Source organism: Phragmites australis, chromosome 16 (assembly GCF_958298935.1).
Source record: "Phragmites australis chromosome 16, lpPhrAust1.1, whole genome shotgun sequence".
Classification (NCBI taxonomy): domain Eukaryota; kingdom Viridiplantae; phylum Streptophyta; class Magnoliopsida; order Poales; family Poaceae; genus Phragmites; species Phragmites australis.
The window spans coordinates 3,281,300-3,303,989 of NC_084936.1; the positions used below are offsets into that span (position 1 = coordinate 3,281,300).

Below are 22,690 nucleotides of genomic sequence, written 5' to 3' on the forward strand. Positions count from 1 at the left end.
AATATACCTTAATATGTGTAATATATTAACCTATGTCATACAATAATGATATTACTGCACTTTGTCATGTAGAGAGACGTTATAGCAGACTAATATATATATTCAGCCAAGACATACTGGATTAGTAGATTAATGGAAGAAGGGAAAAAAAAAGAAGAAGAAAAAACCCCAAACAAAACCTGGTTTGTAACAAGAGAAGGGAGTAGGTCCACATATAAATAGCAACCAACCGCTGCTAAATAATTTATTTTTACATAAAACCTCTTTAAACCTCTCACGGCCACTTACTCAAGTTCCAGAGAAATGTATCCATTCATATTAGAAATAACCCAATTTAGATTATGAAGGTATATGTAAAAATAACAACATTGCGTTACTAGATAATAAAGGAACACATCTTCGGTGTGAAATTTTGACGTATACATAACCATATAGGACTAAATTTAACAAGATCACGCAAAGGTCCGAACGGTTCATATTTATTGGCCAAACATCACATAAACCAGCTAATAATAATCAGTTTATACATAAAATGTTTATGATCACTCACTTCTCTTTCAGCAAACCTATACAACTATCTTAAAAACGACATGACTTAAGGTGTGTAATATATTAACCTCTGTCGTACAAAGATTTAGTATTACTATTATTTATCATGTAGATGGACGATAAAACAGATTAGTATCTATTTTCAGCCGAGACAAACTGGATTAGTAGATTAAAGGAAGAAAGCCAAAAATAAAATCCCCAACAAAGCCTGGTTTAACCCAGAGAAGGGAGTGGGCCCACAAATAAATAGCAACCAACCGCTGCTAAATAAAGCGTGGCGAGCGAAACTCGCGCCTCCCCTCCGCGTCTCTTCCATCCTCCTCTCGCCGTCGCCGCGCGCGCGCGCGCCGCCGCCGTGAAGCCGAAGCGGATGACGCAGAGCAGCAGCAGCGGCGGCGGAGGAAGCGGCCATGGACGTGTCCACGGTCACCACCACCACCAAAGCGCGCTGTGCTGCCTCTCCGGCGTGCCGCCGACGCCGGAGCCCGCGGCTGCGGCGGCGCCGGGGGCGGCAGTGGCTGTGGAGGGGGTGCTTCACAAGTGGACCAACTACGGGCGCGGGTGGCGGGAGCGGTGGTTCTCGCTCCGCGACGGCGTGCTGTCCTACTCCAAGATTCGGGCCGACGCGCCCGGGGCGGGGGCCGGGGCGGCGGACGACGACAGGGAGGTGAGGCTGATCGGCGCGAGGATCGGCATCGCGCGCCGCACGGAGAAGCCCGCCGGTGTCGTGTGCCTCAAGGTCCGTGCCTGCCTCCGTTCGTTCGTTCGTTCCTCCTCCTGTGCGATTCGCTGGATCCGACCTCTTGGTGGGGCAGATTCCGTTTCTTGATTTCGTCCTCTCTTTTCTGAACAATTTTTCCTCACATTTCTGAGTGCTCATTCCGTGAATGCTGCTCACGGCTTATTTTTATCCTCTCAGTGCGATTACTTCCGTTGAATTTGCAAGGTTTTCTCTTCCTCCTCTTGCGAATCTTTGTTCTTGGGGAAATTTTGCATCTTTCACAATACAGCCAGCGCGCTGTTTGCTGGAGGGCATTACATCACCGAATCAAGTGTTCAATATTCCAACGAACGATGCTCAGCTGGTTAGTGTGCTCGAGGTGGAACCTGCCCTTCCGGGTTCTAGTTTTGGACTCGATTTATAAGAGAAATAGTTTATGCACATGTAAATGTGTTAAGTGGTTAAAGTGCATTCACGCGCTATTGTGAGGTTATGTCTTTAGTCTTCTTTAGACCTGTGCCAAGCGTACACACATGTGGGTGCTTATGGACGTGAGTTGGTGTGCGTGCTAAAATCGGTTCCAAAGAATTTTATTTAATCGGTTCCGAGTTCTTTTGGGGGTGCAAGGTAGATTCTCATGTCGAGTTCTCCTCATGATGGAATGGTAGGTGGGGGACATAGTCACATTGCTAGATCGAAATGACGTGACCTCTCTTTTTTATTTTCTTTTTTGCGAGGATATTTGCATTCATTTCATCATTGTTCGTGTCTGTGCATTGTCGTAACAATTCATTCATTTTGTCCATTTTTCTTTAGATAATCTCTTCTGGTTCATTCAATGCTGCTAAAATCAACAGGTTTAACTAATTATTTAACTACCTCATTACTGGTCCAAAGACCATTTCTTGCCTAAATTTAGCAGTATCTAGTTTAGCTATAAACGAACAAAAGGCTTCCCTTTTTTCTTCTTGATCTGTTTCTTCTTTAAAAGGGCATACCTTTCTCTATCACACGATCAGGCACATCTTTTGCACGTAAAGCCCTGAGCCTTTCATAGATTTAGTCTAATTTCCAATCCTTTTCTTGTCATTTCTGAAAATGATGGGGACTTTGTTGCCATTCCATTGATCAAGATCGATTAAGACAACAAAGTTTATCAGTTAGTCGCTGTCTTATTACTATGTACACTTTTTTAACCAAAAAAATGCAGGAGCGATAGGATTCATCCAAATGGATGAGTACATGACAAATGCTGTGTGTTAAGTTAAATAATTTAATGTGCTTACAGGATATGCTCTGGGGATATTTTTCGAATTTGCATTATTGTTTTGTACTGCTCCAGGGGTTGCTTTTCCACTAGGCTTTTACTAGCTGTTGAACTTGCAGTGTTGGTACTATAACTGGGTCTTTTCAAGGCCATTGGCCATGGGTCCCAAGAATTGAAGGATGCACAGTTGATTCAAGTGGTCACATACTCACATAGTCACATAGAGGGAGAGGGAGCCTAGGAGAGGGAATAAAATGGTGGATCTGTGCGTATGTCAAATTGAATCAGGGGGGTCTTGTGGATATTCAAGAACTGCATTGGTTGTTTGATTGAGGTAGATTGCAGCTTGGTTCTTTTTCTTGGTTTCTTGAGAGATCCTGGTCTCCCCCCCCCCCCCCCCACACACACACACCTTTTGCTGTTAGATGTTCATCTTGTTTGCCTTTTCCCCTGACCCTTTGATTGAAGTTGAAGGGAGAGGGGACTTATTCACATGATTTTTTTTGGGGGGGAGGGGGGATAGCATTCCATGTTCTTAAATCTCTTTCCATCTTTCCTTTTTTTTGCCTCATTTGTTGATTGAGGTTTTAGAGCTTGTCTATATTATGGATGTTTAGCCTGTGTAGGCATATGCTTTTCATATGCCTGATCGATAGTGTTGCACATGGGAAGTTCTTTCTATACATTTTCATGTTCAAGGTTACCCAGTATAAGGGAGCTAATTGGTCACTACGTTTCTAGGTGTCAGCATTTCGGGAGAGTAAGTCCGACGAGAGGAGGTTCTACATATTTTCCCCCACCAAGACGCTTCACCTGAAGACGGATTCGAAAGATGACCGTGTTGCCTGGATTGAGGCGTTGATCTTGGCAAGGAGCGTTTATTCGCTCAGGTCACTCAATGGGAGAGTAACTTTTGTGCAGAGCGATGTTTCAATTTCAACTGCAAGGCTTCGAGATCGCATGCATCAGGAGGGTCTGAACGAGAGTCTCATACAGGAGTGTGAACAGATTATACTTTCTGAGTCCTCAAGCTACCGGAAGCAACTGAAGCAACGCTATGAGGATTACTTAAGCCTGTTTGGGTCCTGCAGACACCATTTTGAGGTAGGAACAACTGCATACGTCCTTTGTTAATGGATGACTTTGCACAGAAGTGACAAGTTGCAGAAACCAACTTATGCCTGAAAGTAGAAGTTTGAAGTTATAGATTTACTTGTGGGTTTTTAAAATTCTGCTAAGCAGTAGTTTTTAAAATTCTGCTAAGCAGTAGATCTCCTGTTGAAATTGTTATTTAAGTTTGCAAAGGTTACTCCTTGAATGGTTACTCTCCTTTTTTTCTGCAGGAATTTTACTTAGTGTATTACACACATATTTGTGCAGGAAGGTAAAGATGGAAGCATAACACAGGGGGTGTTGACAAGAAATGACTTCTCTAGTTCTCGGCATGGAAATTTTAGTGGTATGATTTTCATACACATCCTGAGCTACTTACTGCAGTAGATCAGCTGCATGATTTACTTATCTGTTGCTTGTGTCTGTCTTTTCACTCCTCTCATGTTTGTATTTCAAGTAGCCTGAGTAATTTAGAAGATCAACCTTTATTTCCTAAGAGTTAGCATTTTGTTAATTGTCCAATGGTTATTCTTTCCCAGAATATAGCACAACAGAATCTGACGAGTTTGAGAAGCACGATGGTAGTGAATTGACTTGTGAAGATGAACCTATGTTCTTTGACTCTGTAGACTACTTCATTGAATCAGACAACAGAACTTCAACCATGCTTAGTGTTGAGGAAGTTGTGGATATCGAAACGCAAGATTCTAGTAACAAGTTACCACAAATCAGACGACGGAGTAAACTACCAGAGCCTACTGAGAAAGAGAAAGGAATCAGCCTCTGGTCCATTATCAAAGATAGTGTTGGGAAGGATTTGACACGAGTTTGCCTTCCAGTTTACTTCAACGAACCACTCTCATCTCTCCAAAAGTGTTTTGAAGATTTGGAATATTCACACCTTTTGAATCAGGCCTATCAATATGGAAAAATGGTAAGATCACTTTCACTTATGATGAGAGTGTGAAAGATCAATCACTTTTCTTGTTTATTACCACGTGTCCATGTCAGAGCTCGAATCAACCTCAAACCCAATCTGCAAATGTGATTGTGAAGCAAACTAAAACAAGAAGCATCATATCTGCAGATTAGATTACAGATTAGGTTGTTTTCAATTCCACAACCATTATGATGTCAAGTATGTCATGTTAGTCTTGTTGAAGCAGTATACTCTGCTAATAAACGTGGCAGTTTACTCATTCTTACAAAATTAAAAGGTGTTTTCACAGTATTGTAGTTCGATTTGTTATTTTTGTTCAGCTATCAGAACATTTCAGGCACTGCAGTTCTGTGTATCAACATATAGCATGCTTCTAATATTGTGCATGAATGCTATAAGGAGTTCTGCTCATATATCTCTTATATCTGAAATTTAGGGGAACAGCCTCATGAGAATTCTCAAAGTAGCTGCTTTTGCGGTCTCCGGCTATGCTTCATCTGTTGCAAGACCTTGCAAACCATTCAATCCATTGTTAGGAGAGACTTATGAAGCTGATTACCCTGAAAGAGGAGTTCGTTTTTTTGCAGAAAAGGTCAGTTAAGGACTCTATATCCTTCTTCCTTATGCAAGAGATGGCGTGTGAGCCTCTGGGGAAAGGAATAGTGAGAAATGATCTAGATTTACGAAAAAAATGAATCTTTTTTTTTCTTTCTATTCATATAATGCAAAACCGTTGAAGTATGTCCATATCCAAAGATCATGTAATTTCTGATAAATAGTACACTATGCCCCTTTGTTTATCTTGCACTGAACATCCTTATCTTGATGTATGAAACTTTGCATCGGAGGCTTTTAATTTCATCATGTTGCTGTTCATCATTTCCACCAATAGGTTAGTCATCATCCAATGCTGATTGCCTGCCACTGTGAAGGCAAGGGATGGAAATTCTGGGGTGACAGCAATCTCAAATCCAAGTTTTGGGGGCAGTCAATTCAAGTTGATCCAGTTGGCATTTTGACAGTGGAATTTGACGATGGTGAAATATTCCAATGGAGTAAGGTGTGTAGTGCGACAAGACATGACAAGATCTCTAATTGATACTATGTGTTTTTCTCATAACTAAAATCTGTTTTCACATACTAATGCCTTTTCAGGTTACAACAACTATTCACAACCTCATCCTTGGGAAGTTGTACTGCAGCCATCATGGAACCATGCACATAAATGGGAATCGTCAGTATTCATGTAAACTCAAGTTCAAAGAGCCATCGCTTCTTGACCGCAATCCTCACCTAGTATGTTTCTCTCAGCTTCCTTTCTTTTGTACTGTTAACTCTATTATTACAACTGTTAGCCTGAGATGTGGAGCCCACATGTTTTCCTGTTGAATACATTACCTTATGACCAATTTGTGTTCACTCAAAATCCTGTCTTGCGTAGCATATGCACCTCAGACTATGAGGCATTTACATAGGGAGAGTTTGAATGATTTTCATATTCTTACCATCTGTCGCATGAACTGAGGGAAACAAGTACGTATGTTTATAACTTTATACTAGGAATCCAATGCAGAAGTATCTAGTGCAACTGTGCAAAACACTGTCTCGTTGCAAGATTTCAAACTCCTGCCCTGAGGTCTCAACAGGTGTGGTTAGAGTTATCGTCAATTTGATCTTTGTGTACATTTGGGGAAAGTGGTTTGCTATCACGCTGGTCGTATAGTTTGAAATGGGATTTGTGCCCTTGCACTGAAGTAGTGATTTACAAATTTCAATATATACTTACCCTTGGTTGCAGAAACTTTTATTCCCCTCCTTCCCGTGTGATAACCGAGTTCCAATCTTGTTCAAGTGCTACTATAAGCAGTTTCTACTGTTTTAATTTTTGATGCATACCTGTTTTTAATGAACCTATGTTTCTCTTACATACACAGTGGCTTTATGTTTATCTTTTTATACACTTTTGTCCACAGGTACAAGGCTTTGTAGAGGACAATGCGGGGAACAAAGCTTCTTTTTTAGTAGGGAAGTGGGATGAAAGCATGTATTATAGTAATTTAGATACTTTCAAGGTCAAGAGTGCCGATCAATTGCAAGGCGCCTCGCTATTGTGGGAAAGGAACAAACCTGCTCCTAACCCAACACGATACAATCTGTCTTCGTTCGCGATCACATTGAATGAGTTGACCCCAGGGCTGCAGGTATGGATATAAATATACCATTACCTATCATTATTACCTTCTTGTACATATTCTTGATCCTGATTGCTTGTCCATGGATGAAGGAGAAACTTCCTCCTACTGATTCACGGCTGAGACCGGATCAGCGTCATCTTGAGAATGGTAAATATGAGAAGGCGAACACCGAGAAGCTGAGGTTGGAAAGGCGGCAACGAATGGTATCCTCTCTCCCTCCGTCCCTCTCAAAGTTTTTTGGTAATCTGGGGTATTGCTGGGTAAATTTCGGAGAAGTTTATCTTCAACAAATCACTTGCCCCATACCGTTTCACTTTATCTGCCTCATTGCAGTCGACAAAACTTCAAGACAATGGTTGGAAGCCTCGGTGGTTCCAGCAGGACACTGAAGATGGGACGTACCGCTACAAAGGCGGATACTGGGAAACAAGAGAGAAGGGACGTTGGGACGGATGCCTTGACATATTCGGGGAGTTTGCTGAAACATGAACGCTCTGTTCTGGCAGCATCAAACCCCCATCCGGTGACGCTATAAATCCTTTGCCAGACAACTTCTCCGAAGTGCTGTTATCCGAAGCATTTTCTGGTTCAAGAAGAAAAAGAGAGCAATGCATGAGGAACAGAGAGCATTGGCATCTTGAATGGTAGCAGATATGGATGGCCATGGAGGCCAGCCTGTTAGTAGTCCCTAATAATAATGCTGCTATTCTTTTATTCCTTGTGTTGAACATCGATCAGCTGTTGAGTAGTTCTGGGATTTGCTTGCTCGGCTGCCCAAGGAAACAAAACTCTGCCCGTGTTTTGTCGATTGCAGCTGGGCGAGCATCTTCTGTAGAGAAAAAGAGGAGGATAAATTTACAAGGAAGAAATTGAAGAGGCTCACATAATTCAGCAAACAAATCCATTTCTTTTCTATCTGATGGAATTTTCGTGGCCTTCTTGATCCATCCTTACATTTGTGAAATTGGCTAACTCACTTTGTCATTCCTGATTGTTTCTTCGGTTGCGTCTTATTTCGTTGTGACGCCATCTTCTATTGTTTTCAACACCGGTGAAAGAAACATAGGAGGAAAGGTTGAACTGTCTGAATCATTTTTTTCTTTTTTTTCTTTTTCTTTTTTGTTTCTTGGGAGCGAGGTGAACCATTTTGTTTTAGAATGTGCAATTATGGAGCTAAGCAAGGGCATGGGCTTTCAAGTTAGACTATTGGGCCAGTTTTATGACTAAGCGGGCTGAAAATGGTCAGTTTTGGAGGGCCACTAATGAGCTGATTACCCATCTCAATTTCAGCGGAATTTTTTTTATTCATATATTTTTGTTTTTAATATTTGCAAGACTACACACTCGTTTGAAAAATTAGTAGCAATAGGCTACCGTCGTCTATTTATCGGACGAGAATAAGATCTCCCACGATGAACAGGTGAGATCATGTGAGGCCCAGCGGACAAGTAATAAAAAACCAATGTACAAGAAGGGCATGTACTGAGCGAGATAAAGGTCTCGCCTACCGAACGAACGAGATCTTGAGCTGGTGAGTCCACTAGAAGGTATCGCCCTCTGATCAAGCAATTCCTTTTGGCACTCCCACCTACAATGCAGATCGATGGAAGAAACTCTCGTGTGTGTTTACGTGTGTTCGCCCACCCACAGTGCAGATCGATGGAAGAACCTCTCGTGTATGTTTACGTGTGTTCGTATGTTTTTCATTTAATTTTCGATTTTATCTCGTAGTATAAGAGTAGTTTAAAAATTATAAACGTTTTATGAGTAAATTAGAGCTCACTATTAACTTATTTTAATTGGTTTGATCAAAAAGCCTAAGTCAATATTTAATTAAAATTCTCCAAAGTAGCATACTTTTATAAATTATAGTAATTTTTAATGCTTTGAATAAATTTAAAAAAATTAAAAAAAATCACTAATATTCTTATCATATGATATACTAATTTATTAAAAAAACAATCATAAGTTATTTGGTGAAAAATGAGTTCATTAGTAATACTCTATTTATATGCATTTTTGTTATTTCATGTGATATTCTCTTTTTAATTCAATTTAAATTCAAGCTGTACTACTTTTATAAAAAATATCGTTCATCAACGGTCACCATCTCAGTCACAGACCAACTGGCCGTGAAGCGAAGCCCATCCCCCGCGATGTGAAGCCTGCCTTGATGAACAAGCGTATGAGATGACTCTAATCCGTGGAAGTTACGAGATGACGAGAAGCATAAGCAGCAGGAACATGAACAGAGGCGGGGACCCTAAATATTCCTCTTCAAAACAACCATTGTAATGCTACTCAATATCCAGCAGATCGATCATACAATTTCTATCAGATATCATAAAATGGTTCAGCAAATCGATCATACACTCCCATCAAGCCGTCTGCTGCGTATGCTTCTCGTCGATCGCTCAACATTTTTATGATATCTGATAGAAATTGTATGATCGATTTGCTGGACATTGAAGAGCATCACAATCGTTGTACTGAAGAGGAAGATTCAGGGTCCCCGCCTCTGTTCACACTCCTGTTGCGTATGCTTCTCGTCGTCTCATGACTTCCACAGACTAAAGTCGTCTCATACGCTCGTTCATCAAGGCAGGCTTCATGTCGCAGAGCTTCGCTTCACGGTCAGTTGGTCTGTGACTGAGATGGAGGCGGTTGATGAATGATATTTTTTATAAAAGTAGTACAGTTTGAATTCAAATTAAATTAAAAAAAGAATATCACATGAAATAATAAAATACCTATAAATAGAGCATTATAAAGGAACTCATTTTTTTCAACAAATAATCTAGAGTTGAAAATATTTTTACAAATTAGTACATCATATGATAAAAATATTAATGATTTTTCTTAATTTTTAGAAATTTATTTGAGCATTAAAAATTACTATAATAAGTAAGCTATTTTAGAGAATTTTAATTAAATATGGACTTAAGTTTTTAGATAAGAACCAATTAAAATAGCTTGCTAATGAGCTCTAATTTGCTTATAAAAATATTTAAATTTTTTGATCACTCATATACACCCAGATAAAATCGAGAATTAAATAAAAAAATACACGTGTGGATGCGCACGCCAAAAGAAATTGCCCCACCAAGAGATGAACTCGCTGACTCAAGATCTCGCATATTCAGTTTATCCATTATCCCCGATAACCAGTTTTTTATTACCGGACCACTGAGCCCCACAATCTCACCCGCCCACCGAGCAAGCTCTTTCTCGTTCGATGAACAGACAATAGTAGCCTATTACTACTATTTTTTTCAAACGGTCGTGGTCTTAAAAATATTAAAAAACAAAAAATATATAAATAAAAAAATTCAATTTCAGCGACCGAGTTATGTAGGCCGTAAAATCATTGCCAACTAATCTCCGGATTCAGCGGCAGTCCCAGATGGGCAGCCCAAAACAAATAGCTGGCGATTCTTCCAAAAGAAAAAAAAACACAAATAGCTGGGCTCTCAGAGCCGAAGCATAGCTAACGATGATTTCGGTAGGCTAACTTAGCTTACATTTCTCATCTCAAAAGTCCCGACATCTGAAATAACTTCACAGCATACTATAATTGCATTCCAGGACCCCCCCCCCCCCCAAATTGCGAAAAGCATTCCAGGATGCTCATTGTCCTGTGCTAATGTTACTGTGTTACAGTAAAGGGTAAAGAACCCTGAAACTCAAAATTGCTGTACTGCAGTGCAGATCAACCAAGCCAAACCAATTCACGCCCCAAGAGCCTTCTGCTTCTTTGCGGTGTTAACGTAAGGCCGTAGTCAAAGTCGTCCTTCGCTTCGTTTTGTTCCACGGTTCCTTGTTTGATCCGCCAGACAAGAGCAACATGTTAATACCAACAGGTATTATGCCCATGGCGGCTTCAAGCAGTGCTAATGGCTGGATGGAGGCATTTGGTCTCACCCGGTACAGCCGCAGCTCGAAGCAGGGACCAACCTCTTTCAGCTCAATAGATTCAGGCCGCCATGTTTTTTGTAGACATGATGCCTTTCCCAACAAAATAAGAAGTTTCAATTTTCACATAAAATAATTTCAGCTCCCGATGAAACAGATAAGGTTATGGAAGAAACTATATAATCAAAAGGGTGAAATGCAAATCTGAAAGAGATGTAGCCGTTTCTATTAGCAAAAGTAATTAATCGCTTCGAATCTGGCTTTGGCGCAGGAAAGAGATGCTTGAGAATATTAGCCATCCTTTCACCAATCTGCAATGATAGAAGCTTGTCAAACTGTTGTGGTGATGAAGGCCAACACAACGCGCAACACCATACAAAGAGCAAATAAAAAGATAGCAAACTAGTATTCTAGTAATCAACCAGTACCCAGAATCCATCATCCTGACAATAGCCAAATTTAATTTCTGCAGTCTCTATGAAGCATGCAGAAAATAAATGTCACAAAAATTGTTTCAAGCTAAATCAAGAAGAAAGCGGAAATGGAGATGCTCAGTTTAGTAGGTTTGAATGGACTAAGACTTGTCTTCATAGCAGTAAGCACATCTCAGGTTAACGAGAAAAACATCATCACAGCCTCCAAATTCTGTGGAAATATTAAGATTAACATGCAATTCTGTTAATTTAAAACAGAAAGGAAAAGAACAAAATGGAGCCCCCCTCACCCCGCCACCAAAAGACAAAGAAAAAGGAAGGAAACGCAGCAAACTAGTGAAAGTGGAGGTTCTCAGTCTTGAATTATGAATGGATTGAGTGTCTTTCATGGGCAAAAGAAGTCTCAGGTTAACGAGAAAGACATCATTGAAACCTCCAACATTAAAAAACAGGTATGCACATGCTAGGATGCAAGGCACCTTGTTGCATATTGGAACAATATCAATGCTGCTCAGTTGTAGTGTTTTTGAATGAATAGATGCTATCCTCATAATAAGTCTCAGGTTAACGAGAAGTCCATCATTGCAGCCACAAAAAGTAATATGAGCACTTCCATGCACCCGGGACATGATGTGAGCAGCAAAATATATTGGACTAGAACTATTGTGAAAATTAAACAATGCGCAACATAGTCAAGAGAAAACAAAACAGCAAATTTACTTGGGAATGGCAGCAGCAGCAGCAAAACAGCTCCCAAGAAAAAAACGAAATAGCAGCAGTAGAGTATGGAACTGGAGGTGCTCAGCATCTTATGACAAATGATAATCGTCATCATCACCATACAAGCAATATATGCTTGACAAAAAGCTGTCATTGTGAAGTATATATATATATATATGTATGTATGTGTGCATGAGAGCGATATATAGCCCTCAACAGGAAGGGAGGGGGGAGGGGAGGCGATAGATAGATATGTAGATACAGAGAGAGATAGAGGGAGGGAGGGAGGGAGGAGCAGTCCTCCAAAAAGTGTTCAGATTGTAAAGAATCATCACAGCAGCCTCCAGTTCCTGTGTATTGGTGTGTCTGAGTAGATGTGTGAATGGACACTAATTCCAAGCAAGTACGAGGAAATAAGATAAACGAAAACTACCGCTGTAGCCTCCCCACTTCAGCATCCTATCTATTAAACTCATTTAGTTATTTACCATGCTATGAAATGCTAGTTTAACTTTTCAAGCACAGCTACTTTCGAGCACAGAGTGAACCGCTCACCATGACAACAAAGGTTAAGCATGAGAGCAGAAGTATTACCAACTGCTTACATGAACCATGGTAATACTTCTGAATAAGACAAATCGAAATGCATGTATTGAGTACCTGGGTTGAGAAGTTATCTAGTATTAAATGTGGATAAGCTTAATGACATCATGCCATGTCCTTGATATCATGCCATGTCACTTGCACAACAACAAAACCTTATGTTACCACCAGGTGTGGCCACCCATATTGTACACACAAGCTCAGCATATTCTCATAAAACAGATAAGGAAACTTACCACATTGAGTAACCCAAAGTATGCAGTTGGACCTACAGGTAGATGGCAGACGACCAAACCATCAGGCTGGCCACGATGTACATGGACCAAAATGAGATCAGTGATTTTATGTGAACGGCAAGACTCGACAATTTCCGATGTGACCTGCCAAAAAGATAATGCAGATAATTAAGAAGTGAAGAACAAGGACTAAATTAACAAAAGATAGGAGTGAAATGTACAGTCTATGCAAATGCATTTCGCACGACGATGTGTTAACTTCTAATCAACAACCCAACTTCATGTACGACAATTTCTTATTTTTCTTACAAGCAACGGAAAACAAGTATATGAACAAGAAACATAATACGGTAACACAGCCGCAATATACCTGGCCACCACGGTTCATTCGTTGTGAGTTGGGAAAGACAACTTTCAGCTCCTAGCAACAAACAGAACAAGAAAGGTTGATCAACACAATGCAGTCCACCATCTCAAACCGCGGAAAACGTCTTATTTCCAGCAAAAACAAAATATCTTGACAAATTGAGTCAGGGGCTAGCTGGGACTGCGAGATGTAGTCAAGAGTATCTTGGGTTCCCGAGTGGCGGCAGTGGCGTACTCATCATCGATTTTGTTCCTAGGAACTGCACCCAATCGCCAATCAATCATAAGAACACATCACACACACCAAAAACAACACTGCATTTCACTCGTTCGAGCAAGAAGAAACGGGGACAGCGTGCCTGCTCGCTTCTGTTCGTCGAGGTCGATCTGCCTTCGCAGCTCGTGCTCCTCGTTGCGGAGCTCGGTGGGGATGGACTTGCCCTCCCGGACGCGGCCCTTCTTCTCGAACTGCGCCCACTCGGCACCCTCGAGGCTCTTCTCGTACAGATACTCCTGCCGCTTCCGCTGGATCCGCCGCAGCATCTCTCTCTCTCTCTCTCTCTCTCTCTCTCTCTCTCTCTCTCCAGAACCCGGCAAAACCCTAGCCGCTTGATCGGGGCGGGGGCGGTAAACCCTAGCCGCTCAGCTTCGCGCTGCTTCGGCGAGCGGCGGCGGCCAGGGCAGAGCTGTGACTCGCTTTAATAGCGGCGCAGGTGGAGCAATATGGGCTGACCCTATTGGGCCCATTGGGTGCTGAGCCCAGGACCAAGTTGGGCCATGGGCCGAGTGTAGCCGCATGTGTTTGTACCTTTTTAATCTTTATATTTTTTAAGTCCAAAAATTGTAAATATATGGATCTATTTTGAATTTTTTTCAATTCTATACTCTGCGACAAGCTACCTATCGCCCTTCCAACAAGTGATAGGTTGGTGGCATCAATGTGGCTTCGTCACCCAGTCATACCACCTGTCACCCGTTGGAAAGTAGTTTATTGCCCTTTTAACTGGTGATAGGAGTATAGAATTATAAAATTTCAAAACGAACATATATATTTGCAAAATTTTTATTTAAAAAAATATAAAAAACAGTTTGCATTGTACTTCTTCTTATTTTTGTTAGGATGGTGTTTGCACCGTTGGTAGATGGGTGTTTGGATGAGAGGAGTACTTTAAGTCTTCGGATTTAAACTAAACTTGGACGGCATATCCAGAAGAAAGTGATTTGGTTTAAGATTAGCCTAAATTTGAACGATTTGAATCCTTTCTGTCCGAATGTCTATAAGAGAATATGTTATTACTCTTGCTCTTGCATGTATTCAATCATATCTTCCTAGGTGATGATTTAAACAGTAGTCTAATTGTTGGTTCGCAAAATTGAAATTGCATTGCTCTAAAGAAAGCGAGGAACTCACATCCTCTACGGTTTGCAAAAAATGTAATGGTAGATGTCAATCCCCAATAGCAACAACGGTTGGAAGCGATACCAATGCTGATTCCTTAGGGTACTAATCTAGAAGAATACAACCTTGGAGTGTTGGACTTCGTGGTATTTCCTTTGCAACTCGAAAGCTTTAGCAAACTGCACATGAGGGCTAGAGAAAATAACTTTCAAAACCTTAATTGGAACTTGAAGCTCCCATACATCCTCTATAATTTTTAAATTATGAGGATATTTGATTTCGATAGGTCTAACTATGCAGATTGACGCGCAGCCTAGCGCGGTGAAGGTTGAATTGAATCTCAAAACACTGCTGCTCAAAGCAAATTACATACACATTTAGCCACGATTGACACTTTAATACAAACAACATTTATGGGAGTCATGTCTGACATCTTACAACAAAGTATAACCCATCTACACATATCGAGAATTGGTCCCATGTAATATCAGGTTGTTGACATTACTGGGCAGTTAAGACACAGCTACCTGTCAAGCAAAGAGTGACATAAATATTTCTTTGAGAAGCGAGGAGCTTTAAAATGGAAATAAAGCCTATGAGAACATCATGTATTTGACCACTCAATACTCACGATGCTTCATGCATTTTAGTCCGACAAAACACACCTACACATGAATCTTAGAAATAGATAAGCTATTATACTTTATACAGTCAATTTAAAAAAAGAAGAAGTCTAAGTCAATCTCCAGCAGCTATCTCAAATTTTCATATTCAAAAACATTATTACAGCATCCTCTATCACTATTACAGCAGTCCTTATTTTTTCATCTCCAGCAGCTACCTATTTCCTATCTTCTACTCTTCTTTTTCTCTCTGGATCCGTCTGTCAGCCTCTGTGAACAGTGCGCTACAGTACTGATACCGTGTTGCTACAGTACCCAACGTGTTTTCTGCCTCCGGGTCCACTGCCAGTCCCTGCGAGCAGTATTGCTACAGGACTGCTACAGTGATACGTGCTGCTACAGTAGTCCAAAAAAAAAATACAGACTCATTCTCCCTCCGCAACACTGTAGCATCAGTACAATTTGCTACAGTACTGCTGGAGTTGGCCTAACATCCTTTCAGTAATCACTATTAATCCATAATGGCAAACTAAAAATGGAAGATGGCGAACAGCTCATAAAGATGGAGGAGAAAGGCATCCATAATGACAAATTAATATACTATCTTTTTTAGACTAAATACTACATGGGACCCATGTTCTCAGAACGAACCGCATAGTAACCTACATATAGAAAGTCCTACATGCATTTAAATGAATTTAAAACATGGACACAACTATATAGCGATTAAATTCCTATAAGAAGTAATTTTAACACTATAAGGCTTCATACAGGAAAGCTGGGTCTATATTTCTGTAGGAAACCGAAGTGGCATATCTAAACTATGAAAGCGATTAAATTCCTATAAGAAGTAATTTTAATACTATAAGGCTCCATACAGGAACAATGCAAGCTAGGTCTATATTTATGTAGGAAACCCGAGGCGGCATATCTAAACTATGAAGGATAATCTTGCTTCATTACAGCGGCTTGGAGCCCTTTTCTCCCTTTTTCTTTTTTGTTTCTCTTTACCTCCGATGTGTGGGCCGACAACAAAGGCCGGCTCGGCCCACTTCGCTTTCCTTCAGCCCACGGTCTACTGCGATCGGTTTCTAAGGGTGATGACTACCCGAACCATTACCCTAGCCGCCCCTCATTCATTGTCTCTCCTCTCCTTTTCTCTTTCTTGTGGTGCTCGGAGAAGACGACCACGGTGGCACAGTCTAAAGGCGACCACCCCTCGTCGGCGTGCCTCGCCAGGGAGGAGGGAGCTTGGGGGTGTAGGCCACGTACGACGCGAGGCCAACCATCGCGCATGAGGGAGGCCACGACTTGGTTCGATGCACGTTTAGATCAGGTCGATTTGGGGTCATGCAGTCACTGGCTACCTCGATGTCGACGCAGAGGAGCAAAAGGGACACGGGGCGATGGCGCTACCTCCCTTGCAGGCTGCGAGGAGCCTGAGAGCTAGCCGGTGGCGACAAAGGAACACGGGCACAACGAAGCATGCCTACTATCCTAGTTATTACAGTAGGTTGCAAAAGTAAATCGATTGGTAAAATGGGTAGTGCCTTCTCAGCTCTGTGCCATGTCATCGATCCCCATGTCCAGCTCTCCACCGATCATTGCTGAGTACACAGATGTGTGCTTTCTCACATAGCCACATGTTTCTTCATGGCTTCACTCACGCATCCGTATTCGTATGTGAACATCCTCTCTCTGTGTGGTGTCTCCTATGCTCTCTTTCTCCTCAATCTTCACCGAAGTGGACATGGAGACCGGTATGACTGGTGGAGGTCCACAGTCTATCGTGTCGCGTTGCCGCATGTACAGGTTGTTGTGTTGCATCGCCATGAGAGCCAGCATCTATCTCGTGTCACTGTGGTCCGACTCCGAGGCGCACCTCCTCATCACCACCGCTGATGGAAACATGATTGGTTGAGGCACGATTTGAAGGGGCCACCCCTTGTCTGCGTGCCTCGCCGGGGGAGGAGGGAGCTTGGGGGTGTCGGCCATGTGCGACATGGGGCAGACCATTACGCTTGAGGAAGGCCACGATTCGGGTCGACGCACATCCAGATCCGGTCGATTTGGGGGTCATGCTGTCACTGGCTACCTCGATGTCGACACGGAGGAGGAAGAAGGCATTGGGGCTGCGACGAAGAAGCTCGTCGGCGGCTACCTCGCGGGCCCGATTGAGCGCCACGCTGGGGGATCATGTCATGTGCCAACACCGCAATGACAGAGGAAGCGGTGAAGACTCAGCACAGAGTCGGGCCATGTGGAGGCGACGAGGAGGTGTCTATGCAGGGTAGGGTCGTCGTCAATTTGGAAGGAGATGTAGGCATCAACAGTGACTTGTGCAGCATAATGGTGTGCGATGGAGGTGCGTGGGGCCTTTGCGGCGGCCCTGCGTGAAGCAAGAGGGGTCTCGACGTCCAGTGGAGGGGCCCTTAGATTGGGTCGGGGAAGTCCGCCGCTGAGCTCTTTATGTGTCCCTAGCCTTCTGGTAGTTAGAGGCAAAGGAGAAGGCGGTGGAGGCCTCGCCGGCCCTTCACATGTGAAGAAGGCCAGCGGATCTTGCTAGATCCGTCGATCTAAAGTGTGGATCTCAGTGGATCTAGGTCGGATCCATTGAGGTCTCATGTTCTGTGGCGTCGACCTCCGTGTCGTGTGTGCGTGTGTCATGGTGTGCCTGTGGCGGCGTACGATCTGTTTGGTTTATTGTGTAGGGAGGCATTACCGGTGAGTTTTGTGCCAGCAGCTCCTTATTTTTCTTTCTTTTTTTTGTTTGTCGGCTCTAGCAGTGATGATGTGGGTGAGGGCTCGGACGGCGGATGGAAGGCACGACCCACCAATCAATAGGGGCCATGTGTGGTGCAACGTGGAAGCATGAGGGCACATCGATTTGTTGGTGTATAGGCCTCATTGGATCCTAATCAGATGGCGAGGCTATGGAGCTACAGTAGCTACAGTACCTGGGGGCTAGAGAGGCCGTCTATTGTTGGCCCGTTAGAATATGCAATAGATTTTAAGTTTGTTATTCCCATGTCCAAACGACACGCGAACTAAGGCCTCACGTGTTGGTAGGGCATGACGTGGCATATCTTGGATTTTGACTTATGAGAGTGCCATATTCTCATAATCCACACTTTTTTTCTTGCTTGTATAAGATAAGAAGCTATTTCTTTCAACAAAAAAGAAGAAGACTATATGGAAAGTCTCCTTATCGAGTTACTGAAAATCTAGAAAATCTTTGTCGATGGCCCATACTGTTGGGTTGACGCAGCGGTTCATGCTTCGCTAGGTCGCCATCCTCGTCTTTGGCGATGCCACCACTGCAAGTCGCTAGGTTAGGGTTATAGTGAGGGATTTTAGGGCTCTAGGTTCACTTGTGGCTCTCCAGCACAGAGGGAGGGGGAAGGTAGAGGACCAGCAACTGCCGGCCATGGATTAGAGGAGTGTGGTGGATGCCGATGAGATTTTGATAATTAGCAATTAAATGATTTACTAGAAATACGATAAATCCTAGATACGTATATCCACCATACACATGACCTTAGTCTAATATGATAGGTTTTATAACCCCCATTAGATAAATAAGGTATGTGACGATATTCTAAAAAGTTCATCATGTTCTACACGAAAACCATTCTCAGATTAGGAATGAGTTCTCTAGATATTCAAAAGTAATACAATCTAGAAAGATTATACTCAAAGGCTCTAAGCATGGTATATCACCCCGACTCGACTATATAAGGAGTGGAGGGGGTACGTCAAAGGGAGAAGGGAAGGAGAAGTCGAACAAGCAATACGAGGCAAGCCTAGTTGGATAGAAGCAAAAATACGAGAATACGAGAGAACTCATCGAGGTCCTTAGGACCAGATCTAGACACACCCCATTCTAATTGTCTTTTCCCGAGATTAATTAAAGCAAAACATCACACATGACTATTATCTTAAGAAATGTATGAACTCGTGTCCTCTTCTTTGATATGCACAGTTGATAACCATGTATCCCTATTTTAAATAAGTATTTATACAATCAATTTTATCAATCATTGATAGGCGGGGACTGCGACGAGTGGCGAGTGGAGGATCTAATGGCAGTCGATGCCGTAGACGGGGTAATAAGGTGTCGCTGGAGATAGAAGGGCGACCAACGTGGGATTGAGGGTTTGGAGGCGACATCGGCAAGGTGACACATGGGGTGGGTGGCGGCACTAGGAGGTGGGAAACGAGTGTGTATGAGAGATGAGAGAGTAGAGTGGTGGTGGGGTTATCTTGGCTGAGAGTAATCCGGACATTATGATATCTATTGTTTGGGTCAATTGATGGAGATTTGCTCCCAAGACTATAAGCTATTGGACACTTCAAGGGCAGGTTTGGATCGAAGCCCGCAGTTGGCCTACCAAAAAGTTGGTTTTGACCTTTGTGCTCCATCTGATATTTGGATGAAATTAGTCCATTTTCGGTCCCTCAACTATGGCCTCAGTTCGATTTTCATCCCTCAACTTCAAACCAGAAATCTTACATCCCGATCTATCAAACCGTCTACAACTCGTCCCTGGGCACTCTGGATAGCTGTTTTGCACACGTGGCTGGGCTGACTAGGGGCTGATTCAGCACCCGTTTAATGCGTCTCCCCTCCCCTCTCTCTTACCCTTCAGCCTTTCCCCGCCGCTCGTCCTAAATCTGTCACCGCTCTCCCATCAAAAACCCTAGCTGGTGTGGGTTTGTCCGATCTTTCGAAGGTAATATGATAAATAGATTTGGTAAAGTTTTGACGTTGATGATCCAAAGGCTCCGACCAGAACAGATCGTGAACCCTCGCAATCACTACACCACTACTCCTTGGTTATCAACCGTCTCAAGACGTGGTTAACCTTACCAAGAAGGCTTTTCCTGCAAATAAATCGAGAACACAAGCAAGAACAGGTAGATGCAATCTAAATATTGTTGATTACCAATAAAGTGCTCTAGTTTAGGGTTCTACAAATTGATAAACGACGAAACTGTCTACAATAGAATAATCTAAGCAAAAATTGAGCCTAAACTATGATGGCTACTACGTATATATAGAGGGATGTGAAGAGGTCACCCTAGGGTTATGTGGATCTAGAAAAAGACGTACACAACCTGGACTCCGACCTCAACACGATTACATGATCTGACAAGGTTCAAAACGGTGATGTAGCACCTTATTCCTTTGACTTTGACTAAACTATAAGGAATATTTGTTTGAGCCCAAATAAATTGGAAAGGGCTAGTCATAAGCTTTCCAGCAAGTTCAAGGTCGCCTCAATTGGACTTTGTATGCGAGAGTTATGTCCGTTTTACCGATGTGCTGTTCTCATATTCCGAGCCAAATTTGGAGTTCGACTTGTTGTTTGAGTAGACTTGGCACTCGAGTGATTACATCCATGTGAGCTTGTGATGCCTCTCTAATATTCATAAGCAATAAAATATCACAAGAATTTAGTAGTAATTCATCCAAGAAGATATGAATAGTGAGGAACGAGTTCACCTAGTGTTTTAATTATCATGCACGTGCTCTTATAATTGGCCTTTGTACGATTTGAGGATTACTAGTAATGTTGCTTATATCCAAAGGAACCATGTCCTCATCACTAGCGTCGCCCGCCCGCCCCAAATCCATCGTCGCTCTCCCGTCACCTCCACCCGACCATCATGGCAAGCTCGATGAACTCTAAATCGGTGCGCTCGACAGCAAGTACTGGCAGAGGGGGTTGTGAGTTCTCCTCCCCAATCTTGTATAGAGAGGGGCCGTTCAACTACTCGCCAGTGGTTTACTGTGAGTGTGGTGCTAAGGATGTACGATGGATCTGTTGGAGCAACGACGATCCAACAAGGAGGTACTTGGAATGTGCTAGATCCTTTGATTTTTGGTTCAACTCCTATCACCAAACCATCCGACATATAATTCTTCTCCGGACCAGCAATCTTGCAACCTCTCTATAAGAAAACCTCCAGTGTACACTTCATCATATTGATGGAACATCTGACATGTATTTCTTCTCCAGACCAGCCATCTTACGACCTCTTTGCAAGAAAAACTCCAGCGTTCATCTCTTTGAGCGTCGGACCATCCGACGAGTACAAGTTCATCAAAGTCAGTTTGCAATCTCTCAGAAAAAAAAGCTATGACGTTCACTTCACTCTATCGCCAGACCTTCTGGTGTACACTTCAATTTTTGCCTCTAAGATGAAATACTCCAGCATGAAACTGATCTAAATGTCGGACCTTTCGGCGTGTACAAAATGCACAGCGTCAGATTATCCGGCTTGTACAATTTTCCTGAACTTAGAGACAAACACGCCAACTCCATTTCTCTCTGCAACTTTGGTTAGCCATGATCATAATGGCAACACATATACATGCTCGTGCAATCCACAAATCAACAAACCAAAATAACAACATTATCAATAACTTATCACATATAAACCAAGACACATTTCAACTTGGTTTCTCGAAAACTTAACTTTAACCACCCCTATTCAATTGTAATACTTGTAATGCATATCCACAAGTTCACAAGGAAGCTGTCGACCTATGCAAACGATCTATTTCAACTAGAGTTGCACTAATGTAGAGATCAACCAAGTATAAGATGAAGTGAACAAAAAGGAATAAGTGCTCAATAAAGCAAACCAAGCGAAGGATACAACGATTTTTTTACCAAAGTTCGGACCCGTCCAATGAGATCCCTACATCTTCATCAAGGGCTCTAAAGAGCTAGATCTCTCTCAACCCTTTGCCTCACAAAACAATCATAAAGATCGAGCTTGGTTGTCACTATGTGATTTCTTACCTTTTGGAGGCGATATCGCGACCTTCACAAACTTTTCTATGACATACCACAAGCTTGGGTGCTCACAAGCGATGCCTAGCCGTCTATAAACTCCAAGCTCCAAGAGTAACAAATCCAATGATGAATTGACTTTCTCACGAACTCAAGTGCTCAAAATAGGAATTATGCTCACTTAATCTCTTGCTCTCACAACCCAACCTACAAATCTTTGCAAATATCAATCTAAAGGATGGTGGGAGTGAGCACCTTTTGGCTCTAAAGGTTGTCTCTTTCGTGCAAAAGCAGCATTCTTGCATAACCCAATCCCAAAAAACTAGCTGTTATAGAGCATTCTTGCGTAACCCGAAACTTCTGGGTCCTAAATTAGAACTTCCAACTTAGGTCAAAAAGTTAATCGAACTCAGAATTTCTGGGCCAAAACCAGAACTTCCAGTTTCATGAGAAAACCAATACTGAGAGCTTCCTTCTGGGTTGAACCCGAAACTACTGACTAACTCGGAACTTCTGGTCCAAAATTGGAACTTTCGAGAACCCAAGTTAAATTATAGATTCCCAGTGGTCGTGGGGTGATATGTGTCTTCTCAAATTGTCCTAGATATTCTATGAGCACTAAGACATGTCAAGTAAATTCATCGGTGCATCCCTTTTGATAGTACATCATCTCTAAACTCAATTTCAAATTCAAACTTAAACTTAAACACTTAGGGATAACTATATGTTGCTTCTTTGTTCTTTTTGAGGGTCGCTAAATCATCCTTTTATTTTCTTTTGATGGGACTACTACTTATTCATCAACTTAT

The 22,690-nt window shown here is 42.3% G+C and overlaps 2 protein-coding genes across 5 annotated transcripts; one reads left to right on the plus strand and one right to left on the minus strand.

The window, feature by feature from the left end:
* Positions 1-836: 836 nt before the first annotated feature.
* On the plus strand, positions 837-7,685 carry LOC133896133 (oxysterol-binding protein-related protein 2A-like). Of its 2 annotated transcripts, none has more exons than XM_062336652.1 (10): positions 837-1,288; positions 3,279-3,641; positions 3,918-3,996; positions 4,190-4,584; positions 5,027-5,182; positions 5,483-5,650; positions 5,746-5,886; positions 6,564-6,791; positions 6,875-6,988; positions 7,119-7,685. In XM_062336652.1, the coding sequence occupies exons 1-10, from the start codon at positions 920-922 to the stop codon at positions 7,272-7,274; spliced, it is 2,169 nt and encodes a 722-aa protein (XP_062192636.1). In that variant the 5' UTR covers positions 837-919; the 3' UTR covers positions 7,275-7,685. The 2 variants fall into 2 exon arrangements, with proteins under 2 accessions (XP_062192636.1, XP_062192637.1); XM_062336653.1 differs by lacking the exon at positions 837-1,288 and adding an exon at positions 2,686-2,871.
* Positions 7,686-10,099: 2,414 nt separating this feature from the next.
* On the minus strand, positions 10,100-13,231 carry LOC133896221 (uncharacterized). 3 transcript variants are annotated; one of them, XR_009905725.1, is made up of 4 exons: positions 13,061-13,231; positions 12,691-12,834; positions 12,512-12,591; positions 10,100-11,008 (listed from the first exon to the last, which is right to left on the minus strand). XR_009905725.1 is itself a non-coding variant. In XM_062336780.1 (3 exons), exons 1-3 carry the CDS (start codon positions 13,076-13,078, stop codon positions 10,814-10,816), a joined length of 357 nt encoding a protein of 118 aa, XP_062192764.1. In that variant the 5' UTR covers positions 13,079-13,231; the 3' UTR covers positions 10,100-10,813. The 3 variants fall into 3 exon arrangements, 1 of the variants encoding a protein (XP_062192764.1); XR_009905724.1 differs by having other exon boundaries at positions 12,512-12,834; XM_062336780.1 differs by lacking the exon at positions 12,512-12,591.
* Between the last annotated feature and the right edge of the window lie 9,459 nt (positions 13,232-22,690).